Genomic DNA, 26,224 nt, shown 5'->3' on the forward strand with positions numbered 1-26,224 from the left:
CCCCTCCTGCCCCCCCCCCTCCCGTCCCCCCCCCCCCTCCCCCTCCTGTTCCCCCCCTCCCCCTCCCCCTCCTGTTCCCCCCCCTCCCCCTCCCCCTCCCCCTCCCCCTCCTGTTCCCCCCCCTCCCCCTCCCCCTCCCCCTCCCCCTCCCCCTCCCCCTCCCCCTCCCCCTCCCCCTCCTGTTCCCCCCCCTCCCCCTCCCCCTCCCCCTCCCCCTCCCCCTCCTGTTCCCCCCCCTCCCCCTCCCCCTCCCCCTCCTGTTCCCCCCCCTCCCCCTCCTGTTCCCCCCCCTCCCCCTCCTGTTCCCCCCCCCTCCCCCTCCTGTTCCCCCCCTCCCCCTCCTGTTCCCCCCCCTCCCCCTCCTGTTCCCCCCCTCCCCCTCCTGTTCCCCCCCCCTCCCCCTCCTGTTCCCCCCCCTCCCCCTCCTGTTCCCCCCCCTCCCCCCTCCTGTTCCCCCCCCTCCCCCTCCTGTTCCCCCCCCTCCCCCTCCTGTTCCCCCCCCCTCCCCCTCCTGTTCCCCCCCCCTCCCCCTCCTGTTCCCCCCCCTCCCCCTCCTGTTCCCCCCCCCTCCCCCTCCTTTCCCCCCCTCCCCCTCCTGTTCCCCCCCTCCCCCTCCTGTTCCCCCCCTCCCCCTCCTGTTCCCCCCCTCCCCCTCCTGTTCCCCCCCTCCCCCTCCCGTTCCCCCCCTCCCCCTCCCCCTCCTGTTCCCCCCCCTCCCCCTCCCCCTCCTGTTCCCCCCCCCTCCCCCTCCCCTCCTGTTCCCCCCCCTCCCCCTCCCCCTCCTGTTCCCCCCCCTCCCCCTCCCCCTCCCCCTCCTGTTCCCCCCCCTCCCCCTCCCCCTCCCCCTCCTGTTCCCCCCCCTCCCCTCCTCCTCCCCCCCTCCCCCTCCTCCTCCCCCCCCCTCCTCCTCCCCCCCCCTCCCCCTCCTCCTCCCCCCCCTCCCCCTCCTCCTCCCCCCCCTCCCCCTCCTCCTCCTGTTCCCCCCCCTCCCCCTCCTCCTCCTGTTCCCCCCCCTCCCCCTCCTCCTCCTGTTCCCCCCCCTCCCCCTCCTCCTCCTGTTCCCCCCCCTCCCCCTCCTCCTCCTGTTCCCCCCCCTCCCCCTCCTCCTCCTGTTCCCCCCCCTCCCCCTCCTCCTCCTGTTCCCCCCCCTCCCCCCTCCTCCTCCTGTTCCCCCCCCTCCCCCTCCTCCTCCTGTTCCCCCCCCTCCCCCTCCTCCTCCTGTTCCCCCCCCTCCCCCTCCTCCTCCTGTTCCCCCCCCTCCCCCTCCTCCTCCTGTTCCCCCCCTCCCCCTCCTCCTCCTGTTCCCCCCCCTCCCCCTCCTCCTCCTGTTCCCCCCCCTCCCCCTCCTCCTCCTGTTCCCCCCCCCTCCCCCTCCTCCTCCTGTTCCCCCCCCTCCCCCTCCTCCTCCTGTTCCCCCCCCTCCCCCCTCCTCCTCCTCCTCCTGTTCCCCCCCCCTCCCCCTCCTCCTCCTCCTCCTGTTCCCCCCCCTCCTCCTCCCCCCCCTCCCCCCTCCTCCTCCCCCCCTCCCCCTCCTCCTCCCCCCCCTCCCCTCCTCCTCCCCCCCCTCCCCCTCCTCCTCCTGTTCCCCCCCCTCCCCCTCCTCCTCCTCCTCCTGTTCCCCCCCCTCCCCCTCCTCCTCCTGTTCCCCCCCCTCCCCCTCCTCCTCCTGTTCCCCCCCCCTCCCCCTCCTCCTCCTGTTCCCCCCCCTCCCCCTCCTCCTCCTGTTCCCCCCCCCTCCCCCTCCTCCTCCTGTTCCCCCCCCTCCCCCTCCTCCTCCTGTTCCCCCCCCCTCCCCCTCCTCCTCCTGTTCCCCCCCCTCCCCCTCCTCCTCCTGTTCCCCCCCTCCCCCTCCTCCTCCTGTTCCCCCCCCTCCCCCTCCTCCTCCTGTTCCCCCCCCTCCCCCTCCTCCTCCTGTTCCCCCCCCTCCCCCTCCTCCTCCTGTTCCCCCCCCTCCCCCTCCTCCTCCTGTTCCCCCCCCTCCCCCTCCTCCTCCTGTTCCCCCCCTCCCCCTCCTCCTCCTGTTCCCCCCCCTCCCCCCTCCTCCTCCTGTTCCCCCCCTCCCCCCTCCTCCTCCTGTTCCCCCCCCTCCCCCTCCTCCTCCTGTTCCCCCCCCTCCCCCTCCTCCTCCTGTTCCCCCCCCCTCCCCCTCCTCCTCCTGTTCCCCCCCTCCCCCTCCTCCTCCTGTTCCCCCCCCTCCCCCTCCTCCTCCTGTTCCCCCCCCTCCCCCTCCTCCTCCTGTTCCCCCCCCTCCCCCTCCTCCTCCTGTTCCCCCCCCCTCCCCCTCCTCCTCCTGTTCCCCCCCTCCCCCTCCTCTCCTGTTCCCCCCCCTCCCCCTCCTCCTCCTGTTCCCCCCCTCCCCCTCCTCCTCCTGTTCCCCCCCCTCCCCCTCCTCCTCCTGTTCCCCCCCCCTCCCCCTCCTCCTCCTCCTCCTGTTCCCCCCCCTCCCCCTCCTCCTCCTCCTCCTGTTCCCCCCCTCCCCCTCCTCCTCCTCCTCCTGTTCCCCCCCTCCCCCTCCTCCTCCTGTTCCCCCCCTCCCCCTCCTCCTCCTGTTCCCCCCCTCCCCCTCCTCCTCCTGTTCCCCCCCTCCCCCTCCTCCTCCTGTTCCCCCCCTCCTCCTCCTCCTCCTCCCCCCCTCCCCCTCCTCCTCCTCCTGTTCCCCCCCTCCCCCTCCTCCTCCTCCTCCTCCTGTTCCCCCCCTCCCCCTCCTCCTCCTGTTCCCCCCCCCTCCCCCTCCTCCTCCTCCTCCTCCTGTTCCCCCCCTCCCCCTCCTCCTCCTCCTCCTCCCCCCCTCCCCTCCTGTTCCCCCCCTCCCCCTCCTCCTGTTCCCCCCCTCCCCCTCCTCCTCCTCCTCCTCCCCCCCTCCCCCTCCTGTTCCCCCCCTCCCCCTCCTCCTCCTCCCCCCCTCCCCCTCCCCCCCTCCCCCCCTCCCCCCCTCCCCCCCTCCCCCTCCTCCTCCTGTTCCCCCCCTCCCCCTCCTCCTCCTGTTCCCCCCCTCCCCCTCCTCCTCCTGTTCCCCCCCTCCCCCTCCTCCTCCTCCTCCTGTTCCCCCCCTCCCCCTCCTCCTCCTCCTCCTGTTCCCCCCCTCCCCCTCCTCCTCCTCCTCCTGTTCCCCCCCTCCCCCTCCTCCTCCTCCTCCTGTTCCCCCCCTCCCCCTCCTCCTCCTCCTCCTGTTCCCCCCCTCCCCCTCCTCCTCCTCCTCCTGTTCCCCCCCTCCCCCTCCTCCTCCTCCTCCTGTTCCCCCCCTCCCCCTCCTCCTCCTCCTGTTCCGTCCCTCCCCCTCCCCCTCCTCCTCCTGTTCCGTCCCTCCCCCTCCCCCTCCCCCTCCCCCTCCCCCTCCCCCTCCCCCTCCCCCTCCCCCTCCCCCTCCTCCTCCTCCTCCTCCTCCCCCTCCTCCTCCTGTTCCGTCCCTCCCCCTCCCCCTCCTCCTCCTGTTCCGTCCCTCCCCCTCCTGTTCCGTCCCTCCTCCTCCTCCTGTTCCGTCCCTCCCCCTCCTCCTGTTCCGTCCCTCCCCCTCCTCCTCCTGTTGCGTCCCTCCCCCTCCTCCTCCTGTTCCCCGTCCCTCCCCCTCCTCCTCCTGTTCCCCGTCCCTCCCCCTCCCCCTCCTGTTCCCCGTCCCTCCCCCTCCCCCTCCTGTTCCCCGTCCCTCCCCCTCCCCCTCCTGTTCCCCGTCCCTCCCCCTCCCCCTCCCCCTCCTGTTCCCCTCCCCCTCCCCCTCCTGTTCCCCTCCCCCTCCCCCTCCTGTTCCCCTCCCCCTCCCCCTCCTGTTCCCCTCCCCCTCCCCCTCCTGTTCCCCTCCCCCTCCCCCTCCTGTTCCCCTCCCCCTCCCCCTCCTGTTCCCCTCCCCCTGTCCCTCCTGTTCCCCTGTCCCTGTCCCTCCTGTTCCCCTGTCCCTGTCCCTGTCCCTGTCCCTGTCCCTGTCCCTGTCCCTGTCCCTGTCCCTGTCCCTCCCCCTCCCCCTCCCCTCCCTCCCCCTCCCCCTCCCCCTCCCCCTCCCCCTCCCCCTCCCCCTCCCCCTCCCCCTCCCCCCCCCCCTCCCCCCCCTCCCCCTCCCGTCGTCCCCCCCCTCCTGTCCCCCCCCTCCCCCTCCTGTCCCCCCCCCTCCCCCTCCTGTCCCCCCCCCTCCCCCTCCCCCTCCTGTCCCCCCCCTCCCCCTCCCCCTCCTGTCCCCCCCCTCCCCCGTCCCCCTCCTGTCGCCCCCCCCGTCCCCCTCCTGTCGTGTCCCCCCCTCCTGTCGTCCCTCCCCCTCCTGTCGTCCTCCCCCTCCCCCTCCTGTCGTCCCCCCCCCCCTCCTGTCGCCCCCCCCCCTCCTGTCGCCCCCCCCCCCTCCTGTCGCCCCCCCCCCCTCCTGTCGCCCCCCCCCCTCCTGTCGCCCCCCCCCCCTCCCCCTCCTGTCGCCCCCCCCTCCCCCTCCTGTCGCCCCCCCCCTCCCCCTCCTGTCGCCCCCCCCCTCCCCCTCCTGTCGCCCCCCCCCCTCCCCCTCCTGTCGCCCCCCCCCTCCCCCTCCTGTCGCCCCCCCTCCCCCTCCTGTCGTCCCCCCCCCCTCTCCCCGCAGCACTTCTGTGTTGTGCTACCCTAATAACTTGCCCCAACCACCTTTGCTGCCTTCACCCCACCCCATTGTGCTTGGCACCTCTGCCCTTGTATCCTTTCCACCTCTTCTCTTCCCACCTCTTCTCCACCCCCCCCCCCCCCCAACCGATCTTTTCCACCTTCCTCTCGTCCATATTTGACCAGTAAGCCTTAGTGAGTGAATTTACTGTGTTGCAAGTTTAGATGCATGTATGCGAATGGCAGTGGCAAATATTTATCTGCAAAATGTAAATTAATTCTTGATAACCACCTAAAAGAGGAAGTTGGGCAGTGTTCTGCTTCAGTGTGAATGTTATTTTAATGTTAAATTTGTGTAAATATGCTCTAAAACTTATTGGAGAATATATCGATTCTGTTATTTGTCAATCGTGTCAGTGTGTGACAAGTGTTATGACTGGGTGAAGCCAAAATAATTAGGCTCTCTTTTTAAGGTCTTTGGTCAGTGACAACAAATACTTTTTCACACAGCTCCTGCACTTCATTTAAAAAGTAGCATTAGTCAAAATTAAAGAGCCAATTATAAAGTTTTCTAGAATTAAAGCAAGTGGGATGTTATTATCTGCTGACTGGACTTAATGGTAAACCTCAACATTATACATATGTGCAGACTTAGGTAATAAATTTAAAAGAGAGACTGGGTATAGATGGGAAAATTGAAGATCCTTAGAATTCTTGAGGGGTTAGATTTTTAATCTTACACCGCAGTTGTTGAATTGTTAACTCATCCTCAGTTGTGGCAAAATTTGCAGATGTCTTTGAAGTCTTGTCAAATGGTTGTTTCCCCAATTTGCATTTCTTCTGAGAGGCTGAGAGAGACTTTCAGTTCTTTTTGCAAATTCTTTCTTTATTTCTGTGCTGTTGCTCAGAAAAATGTAAATTATGATATTTCCAAGTATGGTTCAATTGTTTTCACAAGTTGAACTGTTGTGGGCAGCCTTTGTCTTGTACATGCACTTATCTCATTAAATTGATTATTACATGATGTGAATTTCTTGATGCTGATGAGTTACCTGGTCTCTTGAACTTGCCTCAGTCCGTGATCATAGAAACCACTTTAGGTCAGTATGTATCATTTTAAAAATATTTGCCCACTAAAAATTTTTGGTATTATAATCGGATGATTTAAATTAAAATTTGATAGTCCACATTTACTGCTATAATTTATAACTTTAAAAAAAATAAATCCAAATTCCTTAATTATTGAGAAATTCCTTCTTGAGGTTTTACTGATTATCCTGAAATCTTTGTTAAGTGATGAATTTAAAATGGCTGTTTAAAAAAATCTGGAAAAGTTGATATTCAAGGACCAGTGACTATATAGATGTGAAAGTTCGCTGACACAGAGTATAAAGTTCATGCCAGTTTGACACTTAACCACTAACTGTCTGCCAAGAATCAGTATTATATGCATGATATGGACTTGGGTGTGAAGTATATAATTTAAAAGTCTGCAAATGGTTTACAGTTTGAAAAATAAATCAACAATAAATTAGATAGCATGAGTTATTGACTGGTTAAAGGACAGATAATGTGACAAATAACAACAATTTAATAGAGGTGTAAAGTGACATAATTGGGAATGGCAATGAGGAAAAGCAGTACAAAACAATGATCAACTTTTTAAAATATGGGAACAGGCACATGAGCAGCTTAGAAACACAAATGTTGAAATGTGATGAGACAGACAACAAAAGCTTAAGAACTTTTTTATTTTAAGTATAACATATCCCTTGGTGTTTATAAAGCTGTAGAATGCAAGGAAGTTGTACTAAAGACTTACAATTTTCTCATCAATTCTGCATTAGAAATTTCAGAGGATGTTTTAACCAAATTATCTCAATGGCATGGAGTAGCTAAATGGAGAGATGGGAGAAGTAAGACCCCAGTTATGCTGGAGAAAATATTTCCTCTTATGGTTGTCTATCAATAAAACCTGCAGCTAGTTTTGTAATCACCTCAGGTTATGCCCTTCAAGAAGTTCTCCTTCAAATAAAGGTGATTTAATATCTATGCTTAAAATTGAGGTGTTTCAAGAGAGTTCTTAGGGCAAAACTGTTTGCACTGCCAGATGGATCATTAATCTGAGGATTGGCATTGTAGCCAAGGTTTGAAGGGGGTATGGAAAGATAAAAGGTTTTCTTTTAATTCAGCCAGTTATGATCTAGATACATTGCCTGAAAGGATGCTGGATATAGTTTCCATGTGACTTTCCAAAAATAATCTTATCTACTATATTTGAAAGTAAATATTTGGAGTCTACGAAGTAAGTTCTGGGGGCCAGGACAGATTTGTAATTCTTTCAGAGAGATGGCTAATGTAAAATTGGTCAAGTGACTGACTTCTGTGGTTCTTCTTACCCTATGACATCCTGATTCAAATTTTGTGCTATAAAAACTAGTATGTGCCAGTGTCTATGCTCCAATTGAGCATCCTTAATCTTTTATCATTTAAGTCTACAATTATATCTCTTTTTATTCATCCCTCATGCTTGATAGCTTCCCCTTAAATGCATATTCACTATTTATTTCAAAAACTCTGTGGTAACAGATTTGAATTTTTAGATTAGATTCCCTATTACTGCACAAGTCCACACTGACCCTCCAAAGAGTAACCCACTCAGACTCATTCCCCAATCCGATACATGCCCCTAATACCTGGCAAGTTAGCATGGCCCATTCACCTGACCTGCACATCTTTGGATTGTGAGAGGAAACCGGAGCATCCGGAGGGAACCCACACAGGCATGGGGAGAAAGTGCAAATTCCACACAGTCGTCCGAACCTCTGTCCCTGGCATTGAACCTCTGTCCCTGGCACTATGAGGGAACAGTACTAACCATTGTGTCACCATGCTTCCCCAAATTTTTTGATACCTATCATATATTCATAGCTCTAGTTATGCTGTTCCTCCCAGAAGAAAAATTCCCTCTTAGATATGTGTATCAACAATAACTGCAGCCATTTTCATATCCACACCAGCTTTTGTCCTTCAATCGCAGAGAGTTCTATCTGTGTAAGTTCGACTTCAGTGTGAGACATTTTGAAAAATCCATATGTGTTCTGCTAATTGGCTACTTTTATTCTTAGTTTCTTCCAAACAAAATTAACTTTATTAATGGAGGAGACCACTCATTCATACTGAGAATCTAAAAGCCTCTCATATTACCAGGTAGTTATCGAGCTGTTTCAAATTTTCTTTTCATGTTATCAAACAGTTTTCCTATTGCTCAAGGCAAGTTTGATTCTATAAATTTGATGTGTTGCCATTTTTGGCTATTGTTGTATTAACATCTTATCAGTCTATGAAAAGAAGCTCTTGTGACATCATTAAACTGTTAAATGAATAAAGAGTTCAATTTGCAGATCTGACAAATTAGAATTTCCTCATCTTCTGTCTAAGGTTATATCTGCATCCATATTTACAAAAATTAAGGGTCTAAATTTGAGTATATAGCATCCAAGGACAGGATCGGGGAAGATTGGTGAAAAGCAGATATTTGAAACCTGAATCGTACTGTTTCTTGTACATGAAGTGCAGTTCTTATTGGGGGAGATGGGAAGTGCTGATCACAAGTTTAACTTCCTCATTGACAGATAAGATAATGGAGGATGTAGTTTGCAGTTGTGACCCACTGTACAGGAAAAGGAGTTGGAGAAGAATCTGTTTAGAAAATAACATTTTTGTAACTTTTGAAATTGAGTGAAAAATTCTAGTTGTTGAATTGGCACTGATGAACAGGAGCTCAGACCAGGGTTAACTTTGAAACAGATTTGAGCAAAAACCATGTTTGCATCAACTATTTGTTTAAAAGGAGGATTTCTGAGAAAGTATACTTTGTTCGTCATCACACTCTTCAAGAATATTACTGGGCAAATGGGACAATTTCTGCTTCAGTATTCTTGGCCTGATGCAAAGTGTCCTCACTTTCTATTCTTTTCAATACTACTGTGAGCATTTTTGTTTTCCAAAACTTTACCAAATTCATTTAAATTTTGGCAATTTTACACTTGGACTGCATCTTGTAAACACTGCATTCAGATATTTCCAGCAGGCTCCATCTATAATTGTCATTGTTCAGTTTGCTTTTTTCCATTAATCTGGACTGGATCTGAAAGAACTGGCATATTGTGTTATCATATAGTCTTGCTCAGCTTATTTCAAATCAAATGTCTTTCTTTTTCTAATTTAATTACTGTCAAAAATGATAGGAATTCCTTGCTGATCTGCAGTGAATGTTGTTTTGATGTTTGTTAATATTTGTTTCCTAATTATATATTTGGAAGGGAAGTATGCCAAACATTTTTGCAGTTTAGCAAGACAAAAGGAAAGCAGCTGCTTTGCAATAGCTATTTTTAATTTGCTTTAAAGATATTTTTTGCAGCCCTTGGAGGATTACCAGAGGAGTTAATTGTGTACATTTTCGCATTGCCTTTAATTCTTTTGACTTCTTTCATATCTATGGTACTCTTTATAATTCAAAATATTATTTATTTTTCTAGGAACTTATAGAAACCCACCTAGGATACTGGAAGGAAGAATTTGCACGGACTTCACGACCCCTGCTGGACAGTGTGTCAACAATTGTGAAGTTGTGAATTTCCAGAACTGTGATGTAAAGGCAATGTGGTCTTTATCTGTACCAAAATACAAGCACAATTTGCACTGCTCTAGGTATGAAGACAGTAATAGCCTTAATTCTGAAGACTCTGGCATTCCCACGTTAGAAATTGGAAATCCGGAACCCATCCATTGTGGTGTATTGAATGTTAGAACAAACCATGCTGATTCATCCCAGACATCTGGATTGGCACCTGACAAACTTGGACAAGGTTCAGGAAGTCTACCGCCTGGCATGTGTTCACCGGCTGTACGTCTTGAGACTGACACCGCATTGCGAAAATCTTCAACATTTCCGCGATCTGGTTATGATACTGTGAAGCTTTGCAGTCTTTCAAACAGAGGAGCAAACAAGGCGGATGAGATATCTGTAAGCAGTGTTTCAAGCTTGAGCACGGAACTGTCCACAACTCTGTCTGTTAGCAATGAGGATATTCTAGATAGTTTGGTTACCAGTGACTCAAGTGCAATTGTAAATCTGGAAACTGATGAGGCACAGTTCACTGACATCAGTTTAAATTCTTCCAGAGACAGCTACAATCAAGCTGACAGTCCTTTGGAACAAGAGACCAAATATAAAAGACTGGGCACACTTGCCAACTTTTTTACCAGGTATCGTGTGTTCCAATCAAGTATATTTTTGAACCTTTTCTTCTTTTCTGGAAACAGAAGGAGGGGTGGGGCTGGTGTGTTTGCTGTTGATATATTTTTGTTAACAAAGTTGCCAGGAGAAGGGTAATGGCTTTTCTTCTTGAGCTACTGCAGTCTCTGTAATGGAAGTATGCCCACAAAGCTCTATTTTTATTCTTTGTTAATATGCATAATATTTCTGTATTTGTTTTGTTTTTGTTCTTTTTGTGGGATATGGGTGTTACTGGCTCATTCCTTGAGAAGATGGTAGTACATTTCCTCCTTTTAACCACTGCAGTCAATGTGGTATTAGGAAGAGAATTCCATGTTTTTGACAGAATGAAGGGATAACAATGTAGTTCCAAATTACAATAGTGTACAACGTGAAGGAGAACTGAAGTGGTGTTCCCATGAATTTAGTACCCTTGTTCTTCTGTGTGATAAAGGTGGTGGATTTGAAAGGTGCTGTTTAAAGCCAAGGTTGGCAAATTGCTGCAGTTCATTTTGTATATGATATTGATAGTGGATAGAGTGAATATTTAAATGGTGGGTGAGATGCTGCGTGTCTCATTAGGGAAAGATAACTGGTGGTGGTTTAACCTGAAAGTCACCATGTCTCCGTGAGGGGAAAAGTTGAGAAGGTGTGTTCTTCATGATGACTTCAACAGGTGCAGGAATTGAACCCACTCTGTTTCACACCACATTGCTAACTGGTTGCCTAACTAGAATTAAAAACATAAACAGATCAGCCATTATCTTATTGAAGGCTTGAGGGGTCAAATGACCAATTCCTACTCCTAATTGTTTGTAAAAGTAATGGTAAATGTAACTTCCTTTTGTCAGACTAAGTCTTTCTGTTGGCACAAACTGTTTCATTATTTAAGGAATTACAACTGTGTAGTGTTCTGTTCTCGTGATCAAATATAATTCCCCTTTTGACCTTATGTTGCAGAAAAGTTTATTGGGAATTCATTTGGTCCCAGAGCACTGTTCGAAGGAGCTCCCACAGCATTGTTCTAGGGCTAATATCATTGATTTCCAAAAATTGCAATTTTGTGAGACATGACATGAATTCCAAAGGTTTACAGCACTTTAAGTCAAGAAATCTCTCCTTGTCTTAGTCTTGAAGGAGTCATTGACCCCTTTATCCAAGACCCCAAGTTCCAGAGCACCGATAGCAAAGACATCTCTTGGTGTTTGCTGAGTACTTAAGAATTTTCAATTTTGAACTCTGGGGCGATGTACCTAGAGCATGCTGCTTTCTTAATGAATTCATTTACAGGGAGGAGCATCCAGATAAGGCAACATATATATTGATTGGGTGACTATTACAATCAGCGAGTGTCAATAGCAAAGATTAAACCATCTGCAGTTACCCAATGAATGTTCTTAATTTTAACTGGTTCACATAATACTTTTCACCTAGTTAAACTGACCTTACATACTGAATGCTTCCAATATTGTTAAATGGCTCTACATAATTAATGCTTTTCCACCTTGTTAACCTATTACCCTTGCCTCCAGCACACCATTATAACCTGCTAGTTCTTATCTGATCTGAGTCATGCTCAGCTGAACCTCTTGTTTCACAAAACTCAGAACTTAATTCTTTCCCTACCTGCTCATACCCTATACACATTCTCAATTGTTTTTGTATTAATTGTATTAAGTATAATGTTGTTCCAGTGCTTGCAGTTAGTAGCATACCCCATAAATAGTAGAATTTTAGCATTCATTTTAGGTTCTAGAACTCAAGAGCAAGGCTGAGGCTGTATAAAACTCTGGCCAGACCACATTTGGAATATTGTGAGCAAATTTGGATTCTGCATCTGAGGAAGATGTGCTGAACTTGAAGAGGCCCATAGGAGGTTCACGAATGATCCTGGGAATGAAGGGCATGTCATGTGAGGAAAGGTTCAGGGCTTTGGGTCTGTACTCAATGGAATTTAGAAGGATGAGCGATTTCTCATTGAAACCCTGAGGATACTGAGAGGCCTGGACAAAGTGGATGCGAGAAGATGTTTCCACGAGTAGGAAACTATGACTGAAGGGAACAACTCAGTGAAGGGACAACCCTTTAGAACTGAGATGAGGAATTTCTTCAACCAGAGGATGGCAAATCCATGGAACTCAGAAGGTTGTGGATGCCAAGTCATTGAGTCTATTTAAGGCATAGATTCTTGATTTAAGAAGAGTATAAGGTTATGGAGGGAAGGCACGGGAATGTAGCTGAGAAACATTGATTGAATCTGTTCCATGATTTGATGGGCCAAATGACCCAATTCTGCTCTTACTTTCTATGGTCTAAACCAGCATGCTGCTTAGCAACTTTGAAGTTGCAAAATGTTTGCATTGCACAACTTGTGCAAATTCATCTCCTGATCCAAGAGGTTTTAGGTTCAAATCTCTCATGCTGTGTTTTTGCTGCATTATAAGAGATACCATTGATGCAATATGGTTACCGTATCTCATCACAAAGCAGTAACTGCATAATAGTTTGAAATACTTGGGGCATTTCTTAGTATTGTGATAAGTTATCCAAAAATGTGCAGGTTAGGTGAATTGTCCATGCTAAATTGCCCGTAGTGTTAGGTGAAGGGGTAAATGTAGGGGAATGGGTCTTGGTGGGTTGCTCTTCGGTGGGTCGGTGTGGACTTGTTGGGCTGAAGGGCCTGTTTCCACACTAAATAATTTAATCTAATCTAATAAATGCAATGTCTTTTCTAATGCAATTTATCCTTCTTTCATCCCCAAATTTAGGGTCAGTCTGTTCATGATACTTCATAAAAAGGAATTTTATTTTTTCCTCCTGATAAAACGAGAGTCAAAGGATATTTTGGTGGTTGGATATTTTATTTGCAGCTAAATTTGCTGATTCAACTGCTATTCTAAAAGCAACCACATATCAAGTAGTGCATTAACAAGTGTGTGCATTACATGGAGTAATATTTCAGATGTGGTCTTGTCTCATGGAGCTTAGAAAGTCTTATCTGCAGCTACAGGTTCTTTTCGAAACATTGTTTGAGCCAGACGTGTTTCAGGTCCATCTAAGTAGGTAGTAATGGAAGTGGAAGCTGAAGTTCATAAGGAATCCTCTTGGACTATCATGGTACTGTGCTAAGTTTATTTCTGGCTTGAATTGAAATAGTTCGCCTGAAATGCCAATGCTTTATGCACATGTTTATCCTGCTGCACCTTATTAAACTGCTGGCAAATATCTGTGCACTGCAAAAGTTGGCATATTTGTGGAAGTGTTTTGAACTTAACCTAAAATGAGGACTTAAGCATAAAGGTATGAGGTCACTACTTGTGCTTTGTTTGTCAGGTATCATCTGTATTGTTTACTGTACTGTCAAATGCAGGTGTGGTTAGATTTACATAGAGATCTGAGATGTGGTTGGTTAATTTGTATCATTATCAAATAGTGTTGTTCGTGGTAATTATTCGCCATTCCTCCGTTTTATTTACTTTCCCTCCAAATAAGGCTGTTTTCAGCTGAATATTTTCATGTAATTTTGACTAGAGAACCTGAATGTTGCTTTGTCAAAATATAACTTTAAATTTCATTATCCAGGAACTTCCTCCCTAACAGCATTGTGGGTGTATCTACACCAAATACACTGCAGTGGTTTGAAATGACAGCCACTACCTTCTCATGGGTAAGGGGAGAAAAAAAAAACCATGGCCCAGCCAGCAAAGTCCACTTCCCATGAATGATTTTTTTAAAAATTAGAAACCTTAAAATCAACAGCACCATGTCTCTTGATAATATCGACTGTAGGGTCCTTGGACTGCATGGTGTCTCAGTGGTTAGTACTGCTGCCTCATCATGCCAGGGAACAGGGTTTGCTTCCAGCCTTCGACGATTGTGTGAATTTTGCACATTCTCCATGTCTGCCTCCAGGTGCTCTAGTTTCCCCCCTCAGTCCAGAAATGTGCAGGTTAGGTGGATTGGGCATGCTAAATTGTTGATGGTGTGCAGGCTAGGTGGGTTAGCTGTGGGGGATACAGGGTTACAGAGATAGGGTAGTTGCGTAGGTCTGGGTGGTATGCTGTTTGGAGCATCGGTGAGGTGTAAAGCACGGAAACAGACCCTTTGGTCCAATTCATCCATGCTGACCAGATATCCTAACCTTATCTAGTCCTATTTGCCAGCACATAGCCCATATCCCTCTAAACCCTTCCTATTCATATACCTATCCAGATGGCTTTTAAATGCTGTAATTGTACCAGCCTCCATCACTACTTCTGGCAGCTCATTCCATACACTCATCCTCTACGTTAAAAAGTTGCCCCTTGAGTCCCTTTTAAATGTTTCCCTCCTCAGCCTAAACCGATGCTCACTAGTTCTGGACTCCAACTCCACACCCCCCCCCCCCCTCAAACCCAGGGAAAATGCCTTGTTTCTTTACAATATCCATGTCCCTCATGATTTTATAAACCTATCAGGTCACGCTTCAGCTTCCAATGGTCCAGGGAAAACAGCTTCTGCCTCTCCCTATAGCTAAAATCCTCCAACCTTAGCAACATTCTTGTAAATCTTTTTTGAACGCTTTCAAGTTTCACAACATCGATCTGATAAGAGAGAGACCAGAATTAAATCCAGTATTTCAAGTGACCTAACCAATGTCCTACAACATAACCTCCCAACCTTTTCTAGGAGGTTTCCCTTTAAACTGAAAGGAGATTAATGCACTATCCATTGTTTTGTTTTTAAAATACGTAACTGATCCAGATAACTCCCGTACTGATTAGATTGAAGTTAGCATTAAAGGAGTCACCTAAGGAAATAATGATGGATGGCATTTATGACTCATTTGATAGAGTAGGACATTTCAATGTGGTTTCAAGAAAACTTCGTTCTTGCGTATTATTTGATTGAAGAACTCACCATGACGTTAAGGAAACCTCAGTAATGTTTCTGGTCATTTGAAGGTAGAGTTTCAAAGGGATTTTGACAAGTTACCTCTTGAATCTTTTGTCTAATTAGCATACGTCCATCAGTTCCTATCTCACCTAAAAGTCCCAATTCAGAATTGTGATGAATGCTCACCCTGTATAAATCTAACGAGCAATGCTTGAGGTTTAATGTTAACCATGATCAAGAAGTTGATAAATAGCCCAGTCACTGGACTAGTGTGGCTGCAGTAAGTGCAATGTTCATTATTGTGAAAATAGAATCTGATAAAGTTTAATTTAATCAACTAAAGTATTAGATTTTGAATGTTCTGCAGACCCTAAGAACCAGTATTCTAAACTGAAAAAGAGGCTTAGTTGTATCATTGTGGCCATTGGGAATAGAGAAAGTGAAAGACTGATGGGACCAATGGCATTGTAACAATATGCTAGGGTTACTTCAACAATCTACCATCACAAACAAGTCATCCGTCTGCCTTTCAAAACTGTTGCAATATCTGAGGTTCAAGTCAGGGAAATATTCTCTTCCATTCCAACAATACTCAAGCTGCTCATCATCCAGAAATTGATTGAGATCCCATCTATCTTTAAAGATTCACCCTGTCTACCATTGGTGCCCCCTGCCTGCACTGTACCATCTGATGCACTGTAACAATTCACCAAGGATTCTGAACAGCATCTCCCAAACTTGGGGCCTTTACCACTGGTAGGAGAAAGGTAGCAGATGCATGGGCATAAAATCACCTGCAAGGTCCCCCTTCAAGTCGCACAACATTGTGACTGGGAAATAATCATAAAATTCTTGCAGTGTAGATAGGGGCTATTCGGCCCATTTAAGTCTGATCCCCGATCCCCAATCCCCCCAAAGCACCTAACTCAGATCTCTCCCTTCCTATCCCTGTAATCCCGCATTTAGCCTGGCTGATCCACGTAACCTGCACATCTCTAGACACTACGGGACAGTTTAGCATGGCCAGTCCACCTAACTTGCACATCTCTGTATTGTACTATTATTCCTTCATTGTTGCAGTGTCAATCATAAAATACCCTCCCAAACAACAGAGTAGGAGTACCTTCACTGCATGGACTGCACCATTTCAAGATGGCTCCCCACCACCTCAAAAATATTTAAGAGCGTAAGACCAAGACCAGGTATGTGCAGTTCAGCCTCTTGAGTCTTCTCCGCATTTGATATGATCACGGCTGATCTCCTCTTGGCCTCAACTCCTTTCCTGGCCACACTCAACCCATTTCTAAAAGTCTGCCTGTCTCATCAAATTTACTTGCTGGACTTGTCAGTATTCAGATTGCAATGAATCAATTTTACAAAAATGTAGTGTGCGAAAATGATCAGTTCTATTCCATCATAACTTGAACATGCAAGTTCATTCCATCATTGCTGGGTTAGAATCCTGGCATTATTATGTAAATTGTACCATCAAAATTGCTGCAACAGTTCAAAAAGAAAGCCCACCATTGTTTTATGTCCCATGAATAAGTGAAAAGAAAATGTGACATTAGCAACAGGAAGCCACATCCAGTTTTTAATATATGCAAAATTAATGACTTCTGGCAACCAGTCAGATAGCTTTGCATGTTTCTTATGCATTAGGAACTTTGACAAAAGCCTTCTCTTCGTTGAAGGAATTAAAATACGTACTTTAATCACATTGATGCATCAGAGTCCAGAAGTGTGCATCAAGGTTATGAGAAATCTTGATTTTTACTTCTGATATGTTTATACAGCTTTTGAAAAAATCTTTGTCTGAGGAAAATATCAACAACATTTGAGTAATATCTACAATTGCTTGTCTCTCGTGGGAACTCAGGATTGATTGCAACATTAGGAGTTTAATTTTCGACAGATTTATGCATGATCACAGACTATTTTAAGAAAGTGTTAAGTTCAGTTTAAATTGCTTTTAAACATCTGTTCAGCAATGTAAAGAATATTTCTGATGTGTTAACCTGCACTGGAAATTAAATCCCTCCGTATATGAAAATAGGTGATCTACACTTAGAATAAACACTCAAGCCATCCTGAAGAGGGTGCAGAAGTACCTCAAGACCTCTTTCCTAACTGTATAGCCTCCCTTGACTGCACATGTTTGTTCAGGAACTCAGTAAAGACATTGAGTAAAAATGCTTGAGTATCATTGAAAATAGTATTTCTTCCAATTCTTTGTTCTTTTTTTCACTTTCTGCCTCAAACCTGGGCTATTGTGATGGAAATAAAACCACCTTTATGTTTACAAAAAACTTCCAAATGGATTTTAAAGTCATAGAGATGTACACCACGGAAACAGACTGCCAAGTAACTCTTGTTTGTAATTTTAGAAAGAAAAAAATTACACGCCAGACCTGTCTGCTTTCAATATTAAATATTTGAGCATAACAGAAGAAATATGTGCAGGCATAGATGAGATGACCTGCCTATTGCAGAATTCCATGCATCCATGTCTCCAGTCTCAACTCTTTGAGGAGAAAGTGAGGACTGCAGATGCTGGAGATCAGAACTCAGCACCACCTTCCTAACCTGCAATCTTCTTCCTGACCTCTCCGCCCCCATCCCCACTCCAGCCTATCACCCTCACTTTGACCTCCTTCCACCTATCGCATTTCCAACGCCCCTCCCCCAAGTCCCTCCTCCCTACCTTTTATCTTAGCCTGCTGGACACACTTTCCTCATTCCTGAAGAAGGGCTCATGCCTGAAATGTCGATTCTCCTGTTCCTTGGATGCTGCCTGACCTGCTGTGCTTTTCCAGCAACATATTTTCAGCTCTAGTCTCAACTCCACAGCATGAAACAGGCCAAGTTGCAGCTGTACAGTGCATTGGTTAGGCCAGTGTTGGAATATTGCGTGTACTTCTGGTCTCCTTCCTATCGGAATGATGTTATGAAACTTGAAAGCATTCAAAAGGATTTACAAGGATGTTGCCAGGTTTGAAGGATTTGAGCTAGAAGGAGATGCTGAATAGGCTGGGGCTGTTTTCTCTGGAGCATCGAAGGTGAAAGGGTGACGTTATAGTGGTTTATAAAATCATGAGGGGTATGGATAGGATAAATAGACAATCTTTTCTCTGGGGTGGGGGAGTCCAGAACTAGAGGGCGTAGGTTTAGGGTGAGGGGGGGAAAGATATCTACAAGGTGCCAAAGGGGCAACTTTTCCAGAGGGTGGTGCAGGTATGGAATGAGCTGCCAGAGGAAGTGGTGGAAGGCATCTGGATGGGTATATGAACAGGAAGGGTTTAGAGGGCTGTGGGCCAAGTGCTGGCAAACGGGACTAGATTAGGTTAGGATATCTGATTGGCATGGACAAATTGGACTGAACAGTCTGTTTCTGTGCTGTACATCCCTATGATTCTGACGGCAATCTGTATTGGGCTGGGGAAATCATTTAAGCAGAAAAGCTGTGAAGGATGTGTTTGAGGAGCTGTCTTACTGTTTTCTAGACCAGCAAGTTGAAATGCTTTCTAGAGGGCAGGCTTTTTTGAATCCAGTATTATGTGATGAAAAAAGGGCGAATTATTTATATTTAATCATGCACATTACATTTTTCACCTTTGGAGATGTATGACCACAATATGTAGTGGAGGTGCTGGTGCTGGATTGGGCTGGGCAAAGTCAAAACACTGCTTATAGACCAACAGGTTTATTTGAAACCACCATGTTGGAATTGTACATTGAATTTGAAAATGAGGTCGTTCAATTTGAATAAGGGAAATAATTAAAGTCTGAAGCACAAGTTGGCTGAGCTGGATTGGGCAATTATATTAAATCACGGTACTGCATATAAGTAATGGACAGTCATTTAAAGTACTATTACATGGCTTACAGCAATTACACATTTCCTTCAATGTGCAAAAGCCCAAAGGTCCGTCAACCATTGCTGACAGAGGAAGTGAAGGATTTTATAAGATTAAAAGTAAAACCTTACAAAATGACCAGATTAATAATAAATCTAAGGGTTGTAAAGATGTTATAATAAGCAAAAGAGGGCCAAGAAACTGATAAGGAGGAACATGCAACCTAGCAAATGGGGTCATGGAATTTAAAAGCCTTTACAGGCAGGGGAAAAAAATTGAAGGTGAATGAGGATCAATTAAAAGCACAGAGCAAGGAGAATTTATGAAGTGAATTAGAAATAAGAGAACCTAAATGGTGACTTATTTGCTTTTACTGAGCCAGCTACAGCTCCCAGAATTAGAAATCTAAGTGACTCAGGAGAACCAATATTTGAAGGAAGTTGGTATCAGGAAGAAAGTTGTACTGGAGAAACTAATAGAACTGAAACTTGATGAGTCCTCAGGATCTAATATATACAACCCAGACACTTGAAGGACGTGGCAATGGAGATGATCAGTGCAATGGTAATCATATTCCAAAATTCCATAGATTCTGGAATGATTCCAGCACGTTGGATGTGTGCAAATGACACCTGTTTATTTAAGAACAAGAAAGGAAAAAAACTGTGATGTGACCCTACAGCCGTAGATCTAAAGGAGGGAAAATACTAGATTTGTTAAAAAGAACATGGCAAATGGACATTTGAACAAAATTGGATATAGCTTGATTTGTGAATTGTAAAATCATGTTGTAACAAACTTGAGTTTTTAGGATGTTACTAACAAAATTGACAAAGATGGGGGCATTAGATGTAATATATTCAGAAGGCTTTTGTTAAGGTTCCCCACTGGAGGTTGATTATCAGAATTTTTAAAAATGCTCAAGGTGATAACGTAATTGGAGTAAGGAGTGGTTACCCTATAGAAAACAACAGGAACGAATGAGTCAATGTCACATTGACAAACCGTAACTATTGGGTTATCGCAGCTGTTCACAATATAGATCAATGTACATTAGGGACCAAATGTAATATATCTAATTAACAGAAATTAATGTTGTGAGGAAGATGTAAAACTTTTTGTAGAGAATTTGGGTAGGCATAGTGATTAGGCATGGATATGATAAATGATGTAAAATAAGAGTTTTTCCTCTTTGGTATGAAGAACAGATGTGCAGAGTATTTTTAAATGGTGAGAGGTTGGAAAAGTATAGATGTACAAAGGTGTACTTAAGTCAATAAGTCACTGAAGGCTAACATGCAGATATAGCAAGCTATTAGGCATATGGAATATTAACCGATATCACAAGAGAATTTGACTACAGGAGTAGTGAGTCATACTCCAATTGTATAGTTTAGTTAGCTAAAGTTTGGAGCTTAGTTAGCATGCATTTAGAATACTGTGTGCAGTTTGGTCATTATGCATCAAGAAAGATATTTTTGCCATGGAGGGAGTACAATGAGTGTTTATCAGATTGTTTCCAGAATGGCAGGACTGTTCTATGAAGAAAGATTGGACAAATTGGACCTGTATTTTTAAAGTTATGATGAATGAAAGTGATCTCATTCAAAGCTGTAAAATACCTTTTAGGGAGAGATAGGATAAAATGCAGAGAGCGCGTTTCCCCGTCTTGGAGTCTTGCACGTGTGGGCATTATGTAAAAGCAAAGCGGACCAAGATGAGTCCTTTCGAATCAGAGGGCGGTGGATCTTTGAAATTCTCTATGCCAGAGAGCTGTGGAAGTTTAGTTTATTTAAAGTAGAGGTTGTTTTCTTATTACAATGGCAAAAAGGATTGAGGCGATAGTGAAAGTAAAAGGGTTTGATCAACCAGTGATGTACATTTCTATGACTATGATTAAGTAGTGGAACTGATTTGATAGGCTAAAAGACCTTCTCCTGTTCCTGCATTCGTGTATACTTGGAAGTCTAACAGACTTATTTTCAGTGAAACCAGAACCTACTTTTTCCCCTTGAGTCTTTTGAGCTGTCCCAAATCCAATTAACTGCAGAAACAAAAACAAGTTGCTGGAAAAACTCAGCAGCATCTGTGCAGAGAAATCAAAGTTCACATTCTGGATCCCATGACCCTTCCTTGGAACCCGTTTTGAGGAAGGTCACCGGACCTGAAAGGTTAACTGTAGTTTCTCTTCACAGATGCTGCCAGACCTACTGAGCTTTTTCAGCAACTGATCCTTTTGTCTCTGATTTACGGCATGTGTGGTTTTTTTTCACTTTCCATTAAATTGCAGTGCCACCATGGTACTAAATGGAAATGTCAGCATCTGATTAAAAGGGATTATAATGTCTTCACACATTGCAGATATTTTTTAATCAACCTGTCCAGTGATGTTGTTAAATATCTGAGGAGCAGATGGGACTTGAACACAAGCATCCTGGACCAGAGGATACTACCACTGCACCATAAGAGTCCATCATACTGTGGATACTCCATCTATATTTCTAATCACAACATTAGCAAGAAAGTAACGCTGAAAGATGTGTCTGGCAGTGTGCTCCAAAACAAGATTTTCTTAGCAAATCAAAAGCACAATTACAACTGAGTAAGTTGTCTTCCCAACTCTTTCCATTGTATTTTTTCAAATGGAAAAGGGGTCCATAGCCAGTTTGTTGCACTATAAATAAGTTACCATGGGTCCCTGGTAAATTATCAATGCGCTGCTGCATTATTTTAATTTCAATGCAAGTTTTTTTATTAGACCATCTTTAATAAGGAAACAATAACATGAGACTTATGTAACAACATTAAATATTATAACGAGACAACTGTTAGCTCTTTCCTTTCCCCATCCTCCATGTTTAACATTCAGCTCCATGTCATCTCTGGTTACAGATTACAAATTTCGAAGATCCCTGGCTCAAGCTACTCTGACAGATCTGTACAAATACTTACAAGGCACAAAATATTAACTGTAAAGTTAGTTTAACTGCTTTGGTAATGATTGTCAAGAAAGTAATGTTATGCCTGAACTGATCTGTGAGTAAACTTAAACTTTTCTTGTCATTAAAAGCCAGTGAAGAAATTGCAGTTTGTTCTTTGCTACATAAAGTACTTAATTGCCATAAAGAAGGAAGTTTTATGTATTCTAGCCAACATTCATCTTGCCACATAATGATAAGCAGATCAAATATTTTGTCTGCAGGTTCTTGTTATGTAGAATTGTGATTGAACTTCAAAAGTAATTTATTTGCGTGCAGCATTCTGAAATATCCTGAGGACATGGTTCAAGTTCCCAATTCATTCTGTTTTCATTTGGACTTTCAGGGAAGACGGTTCTCCAAGGCAAAATCTAGAGTTATTGAACTTTGTGGTTGAAGATTGCCAAATTTGTGTTAGACTCTGGAAATTAAAACATAGAAGCAGTGCATTCCCTCTAGTTTACCATCTACCTGAGCAAGCAGATTTTATTTTTCTACATAATTCTTGTACTATTTTATTCCATTTTTCCTTTCACCAAAGTATTCTAATCATGAATGCTGGCACAGTTTTTGTAACAGTCCCAACCTTGGAAGTTAATTTCTCAAGATCAAGAGTGTCTTTCTTGGTGGCAGAAAAAAACCCTACTGTTCTGTCCTAAATCTTTTGTGTATAATCTTTATGGATGTGACATTACATTCTAAGCATCTGTCCACATATCTACAATGTCACATCCTTGAATAGTGTTTAAACTGTTAAACATATTATAGTCTTGTATTCCCACCACAGCCCCTCTCCCCATGACTCCCAATCTGAGATTTTGCATTTCCTCATAGCAGATATTGGTAAGAAGAGGTAGCCTTTTCAAAGATGAGAAGAAGAATATGCAAAACTGGTTAAACGTAATTATATTGTAACTGCTGACATCTGAAACAAAAACAATGCTAGAATCTCTGTACCTCAGGCAGTTGCCTCAACGAGAACTGTTTTCAGGCTTTTTTCTTCAGGGCTTCCTCAACATGTTGTCCCTGAAGGCTCACTGGGTCATTACAAGTTACTCTTGCTTTCCTTTGTTTAGCTGATCTTTAGGGAAATTTTACTCTTTATATGATTGCAGTATCATGGTTCAGAATTATCAGGAAGATAGTTTAATATAAAACTTCCTCATTCAGGGCTTGTTTTGGCAGGTATCTGCCACCCCCATCTTTATACCCAAGGATTTGAAAATGTTTTGGTCTGCAGTATATCTAAATTTCCCTACAATCAGTCGTTCAAGAATGCTGTCTCTCCATTCTTCTTGAAACTGACTAAGTGTTGAAGGTTTCTGGATAAATGCAGAATCATTGATTGTAATCTGACACCTGTGAACAGCTTCATTTGAAAATGAGTTTCAGTGGAATTGTATTACAATTAGCCACACCCAAAGGCATGATACAATTTTGCCCTGTCTTAAATGACAGCGCTGGCTGCTTTGAAGGTATTGACTAAGCTTAATATTATTTTCTATATTGGAGTTCATGAATATGTACTAGATCACCAGTGGGCTGAGATTCTACAGTTTTCCATACAAAATATTTAGGAGAATGATAACAATGAACAGGATTGATTTTACGAACAAAAACTTGGCTGCATTTTCTCTACTCTTACGAATTGAAAGGTACAAAGTCTCCGTGGATGTATAATACCCTATGCATTCTTGAGTTTGAGTCCGTTTGTTAATGCATGACCTAAATTGTGTCATTGGATCTGATACAAGCGCAGTAGGTATGGTTCTAGTAACGAACGATATAAATTAATGTTTGCGAATTCTGGAGTTGAGTTTCTCCAAACTAATTTTGTTTTTTTATTATTGCACAAATGTTAGCATAGGAGATAAGTATTTCAATATAGGTAGTTTCAATGAAAATTAAGGTGGTGTCGTAGTGCTATTGTTACCTGGAGACACCGGTCTAAAACCTGCCACAGCAAATGCTGGAATTTGAGTTCAGTTTTTAAAAAAAAACATTTATAGCTCTTAACCATGTAGGATAAATGGGCCCAATGGATTACTGAACAATTACTGGTTTTGGATTCTTTGCATGACTTGAATCATTATAATAAAAACAAAAATTCTAGCAATACCCAAATCCAACAGAATTTGTAGTAAGATTTCAGTTGTAACCTGAACATGAGTTGCTTAATTTCTTTGAAAAATGAAATAATCTTATCTTTGATATCTATAATTTTTCAATAACCTTAGTATAATACTCAGCAGTTTTTAAGATCCAAAAATTCAAATTTGAGAACAAATTGTGTAAAATAGTCAAAGCAATAAAAAAATTGGATTTAATGAATAGGGACGTATAAAAAAGAAACTAGCACATCAGTTTTACTTCAGTAGTAGCCCTCTAAAGGGTAAATTTAAGCCGTACATTGCCTTTATCTTACGTTTTGTTCTGGGCATGCACTTTTTTAAAACTTTTACATCTGTGTTGGATGTGTCTTTATAATTTGTCACTGGGTTAGCAAGTAATAAAATTGCTCTTTCTTTCACTCGAGCCTTTCGACTCCTGATTTGATTCCGGTCAACTGACAAACCACATTTTTGTTGGAGTGGTATATAGCTGTATGTTGAGGAAAATCAAAATGTTGTGGCGAACCAAAGATAGAAGAGAGGATCTGATTCACTCCTCTTCACCTGATCTTAACAGTGTTAATGGAAATCACTTAAATTCAGTATGAACCTCAGTTCAAAGTTGAAATTAGATTGCTGTGTCCATTTTCAGACCCACTGGCAAAATTGATTGAATGTTTTTGCAAGTGTTGACTAAGCTTTTGACGCAAATTAGAGCAGAATCTATACATCTAATGGTCTGGTTTTGGGGAGTGTTGCTGAACTAAGGGACCTTGGAGTGCTAAGTTCATTTCTTGAAAGTGGAGTCACAGGTAGAAAGAATAGTGAAGGAGATGTTTGGTATGCTATCCTTTATTGGTCAGTGCATTGAGTATTAGAGTTGGGAAGTCATGTTGTGGCTGTACAGACATTCGATTGGCCACTTTTTGTAATATTGCACATAATTCTGGTCTCCGTCCTATCACAAGGATGTTGTGAAACTTGAAAGTGTTCAGAAAAGATTTACAAAGATGTTGCCAAGCTTGGGTGATTTTAGCTAGGGGGAGAGGCAGAATAGGCTGGTTTAGGGTGAGGGGGAAAATTTAAAAGGGACCTAAGGGGTAACCTTTGCATACAGAGGGTGATGTGTGTGTATGGGATGAGCTGCAAGTGTTGGAAGCTGGTACAATTACAACATTTAAAAGGTACCTGGACGGGTACATGAATAGGAAGGGTTTAGAGGGACATGGGCCAAGTGCTGGCAAATGGCACGAAATTAGACTGGGACGTCTGGTCGACATGGATGAGTCAGACCAAAGGGTCTGTTTCTCATCTCTGACTTTGTACGAGTCTATACCCATCCTCTTGTGACTCAACCACCATCACCACATCTTCCAAAAAAAAGGTCATGGGAACATACAATCTGTCGCTTCTCTATTCCACACATCAGATTGTTAGTTTGCAATGTCAGCTAACATTTGTTTGCATTATTTCAAGTTTAAATTTATTTTCCTCTTATAAATCTCCTAGCTTGATAGTCCAGCCTTGAAATGTATGCCCTTATGAATAGCTTGTAATGCAACACATATACATTGACATAATTCCACAGACTACAAGTCTTCTAGTGCTTCACTCAAACAGCCATATGATATAGCTCGGTTTTTACTATTATGGAATGGTGAGAATTTTTCTTGCTTTGCAGAGCCAAGCATTTACTTGCAGCGGAGACCACAGATAATGGTGAGAATCTTGCCCAGAAGCCATGAGGCCAACATAGACTTGTGTTGAGACTGACACTTAATTTGAATATTTTTTAACCTGGATTGGTATTGGGTGCAACATTTAATGTGAATGCTCCAAACTGATGAAATTACACCAAAAAGACCAATTTTTGTGGGACCTTAAGAAGGCAGCTGAATACCAAGTTTTTGGTAGTTAGCTGTAAATCCCTTCTGGTTCAGAAGAGTCTAGGTTTAAATCCCATTCCGGAAACTGGAGTGCAAATTCTGTGCTGACGCTCCTATATTATACTGGAAACTCTATCAGAGTGCTTTCTTTTGAATAAGGTATGAAACGGGGGACTGATCTGCCCTTCAGTGGATCGAAAAAGTACCACGAAACTATTGAGAAGGGTTTTCTTGCTGGTGTTCAGGTCAACACTTATATGATTTCAGTCTGACTTAGATATATTGCCTACCAGTTCTCACATTGCTGGTTCTGGGATCCGAGTTGGCTATTATAGTTCCTGCATTATATATAATCTTGAAATGTTTTAGACTGTAATGGTTTTACTTTGTGCTTGGGTGGGTGTGTGTGTGTAAGTATTTTTTCAATCTATAGGTAAAAATGCATTGTAGATTGTGGATTTGTATAACTTATATATTGGCCTACCCTTCATATAATTTGTGTAAGATGATGTCATGCAGTCACAATTCACTGTTTTGAACAATCTCTAATTAGTATAGCTATCAGTAGCAGTTTGAATTAGAGGTGGAGGTTTATAAAAACCATGCGTCTTCATTTGAATACTGCTTTACTGGACTCAAATTGTTACTTGGATCAATGGAGCATTTACTTTTTTTATTAACTTGTTTT

The 26,224-nt window shown here is 44.6% G+C and overlaps 1 protein-coding gene across 1 annotated transcript in view; it reads left to right on the plus strand.

Annotated features, from left to right (window-relative positions):
* Positions 1-9,093: 9,093 nt before the first annotated feature.
* The window catches only part of LOC140485667 (TBC1 domain family member 14-like), a 74,695-nt gene continuing 57,564 nt past the window's right edge, over positions 9,094-26,224 (plus strand). Inside the window, exon 1 of the mRNA XM_072584065.1 lies at positions 9,094-9,819. Coding sequence (XP_072440166.1) covers positions 9,212-9,819 — 608 coding nt within the window. The 5' untranslated portion in view covers positions 9,094-9,211. The remainder of the gene's footprint in view (positions 9,820-26,224) is intronic.

This window comes from Chiloscyllium punctatum, chromosome 14 (assembly GCF_047496795.1).
Source record: "Chiloscyllium punctatum isolate Juve2018m chromosome 14, sChiPun1.3, whole genome shotgun sequence".
Lineage (NCBI taxonomy): Eukaryota > Metazoa > Chordata > Chondrichthyes > Orectolobiformes > Hemiscylliidae > Chiloscyllium > Chiloscyllium punctatum.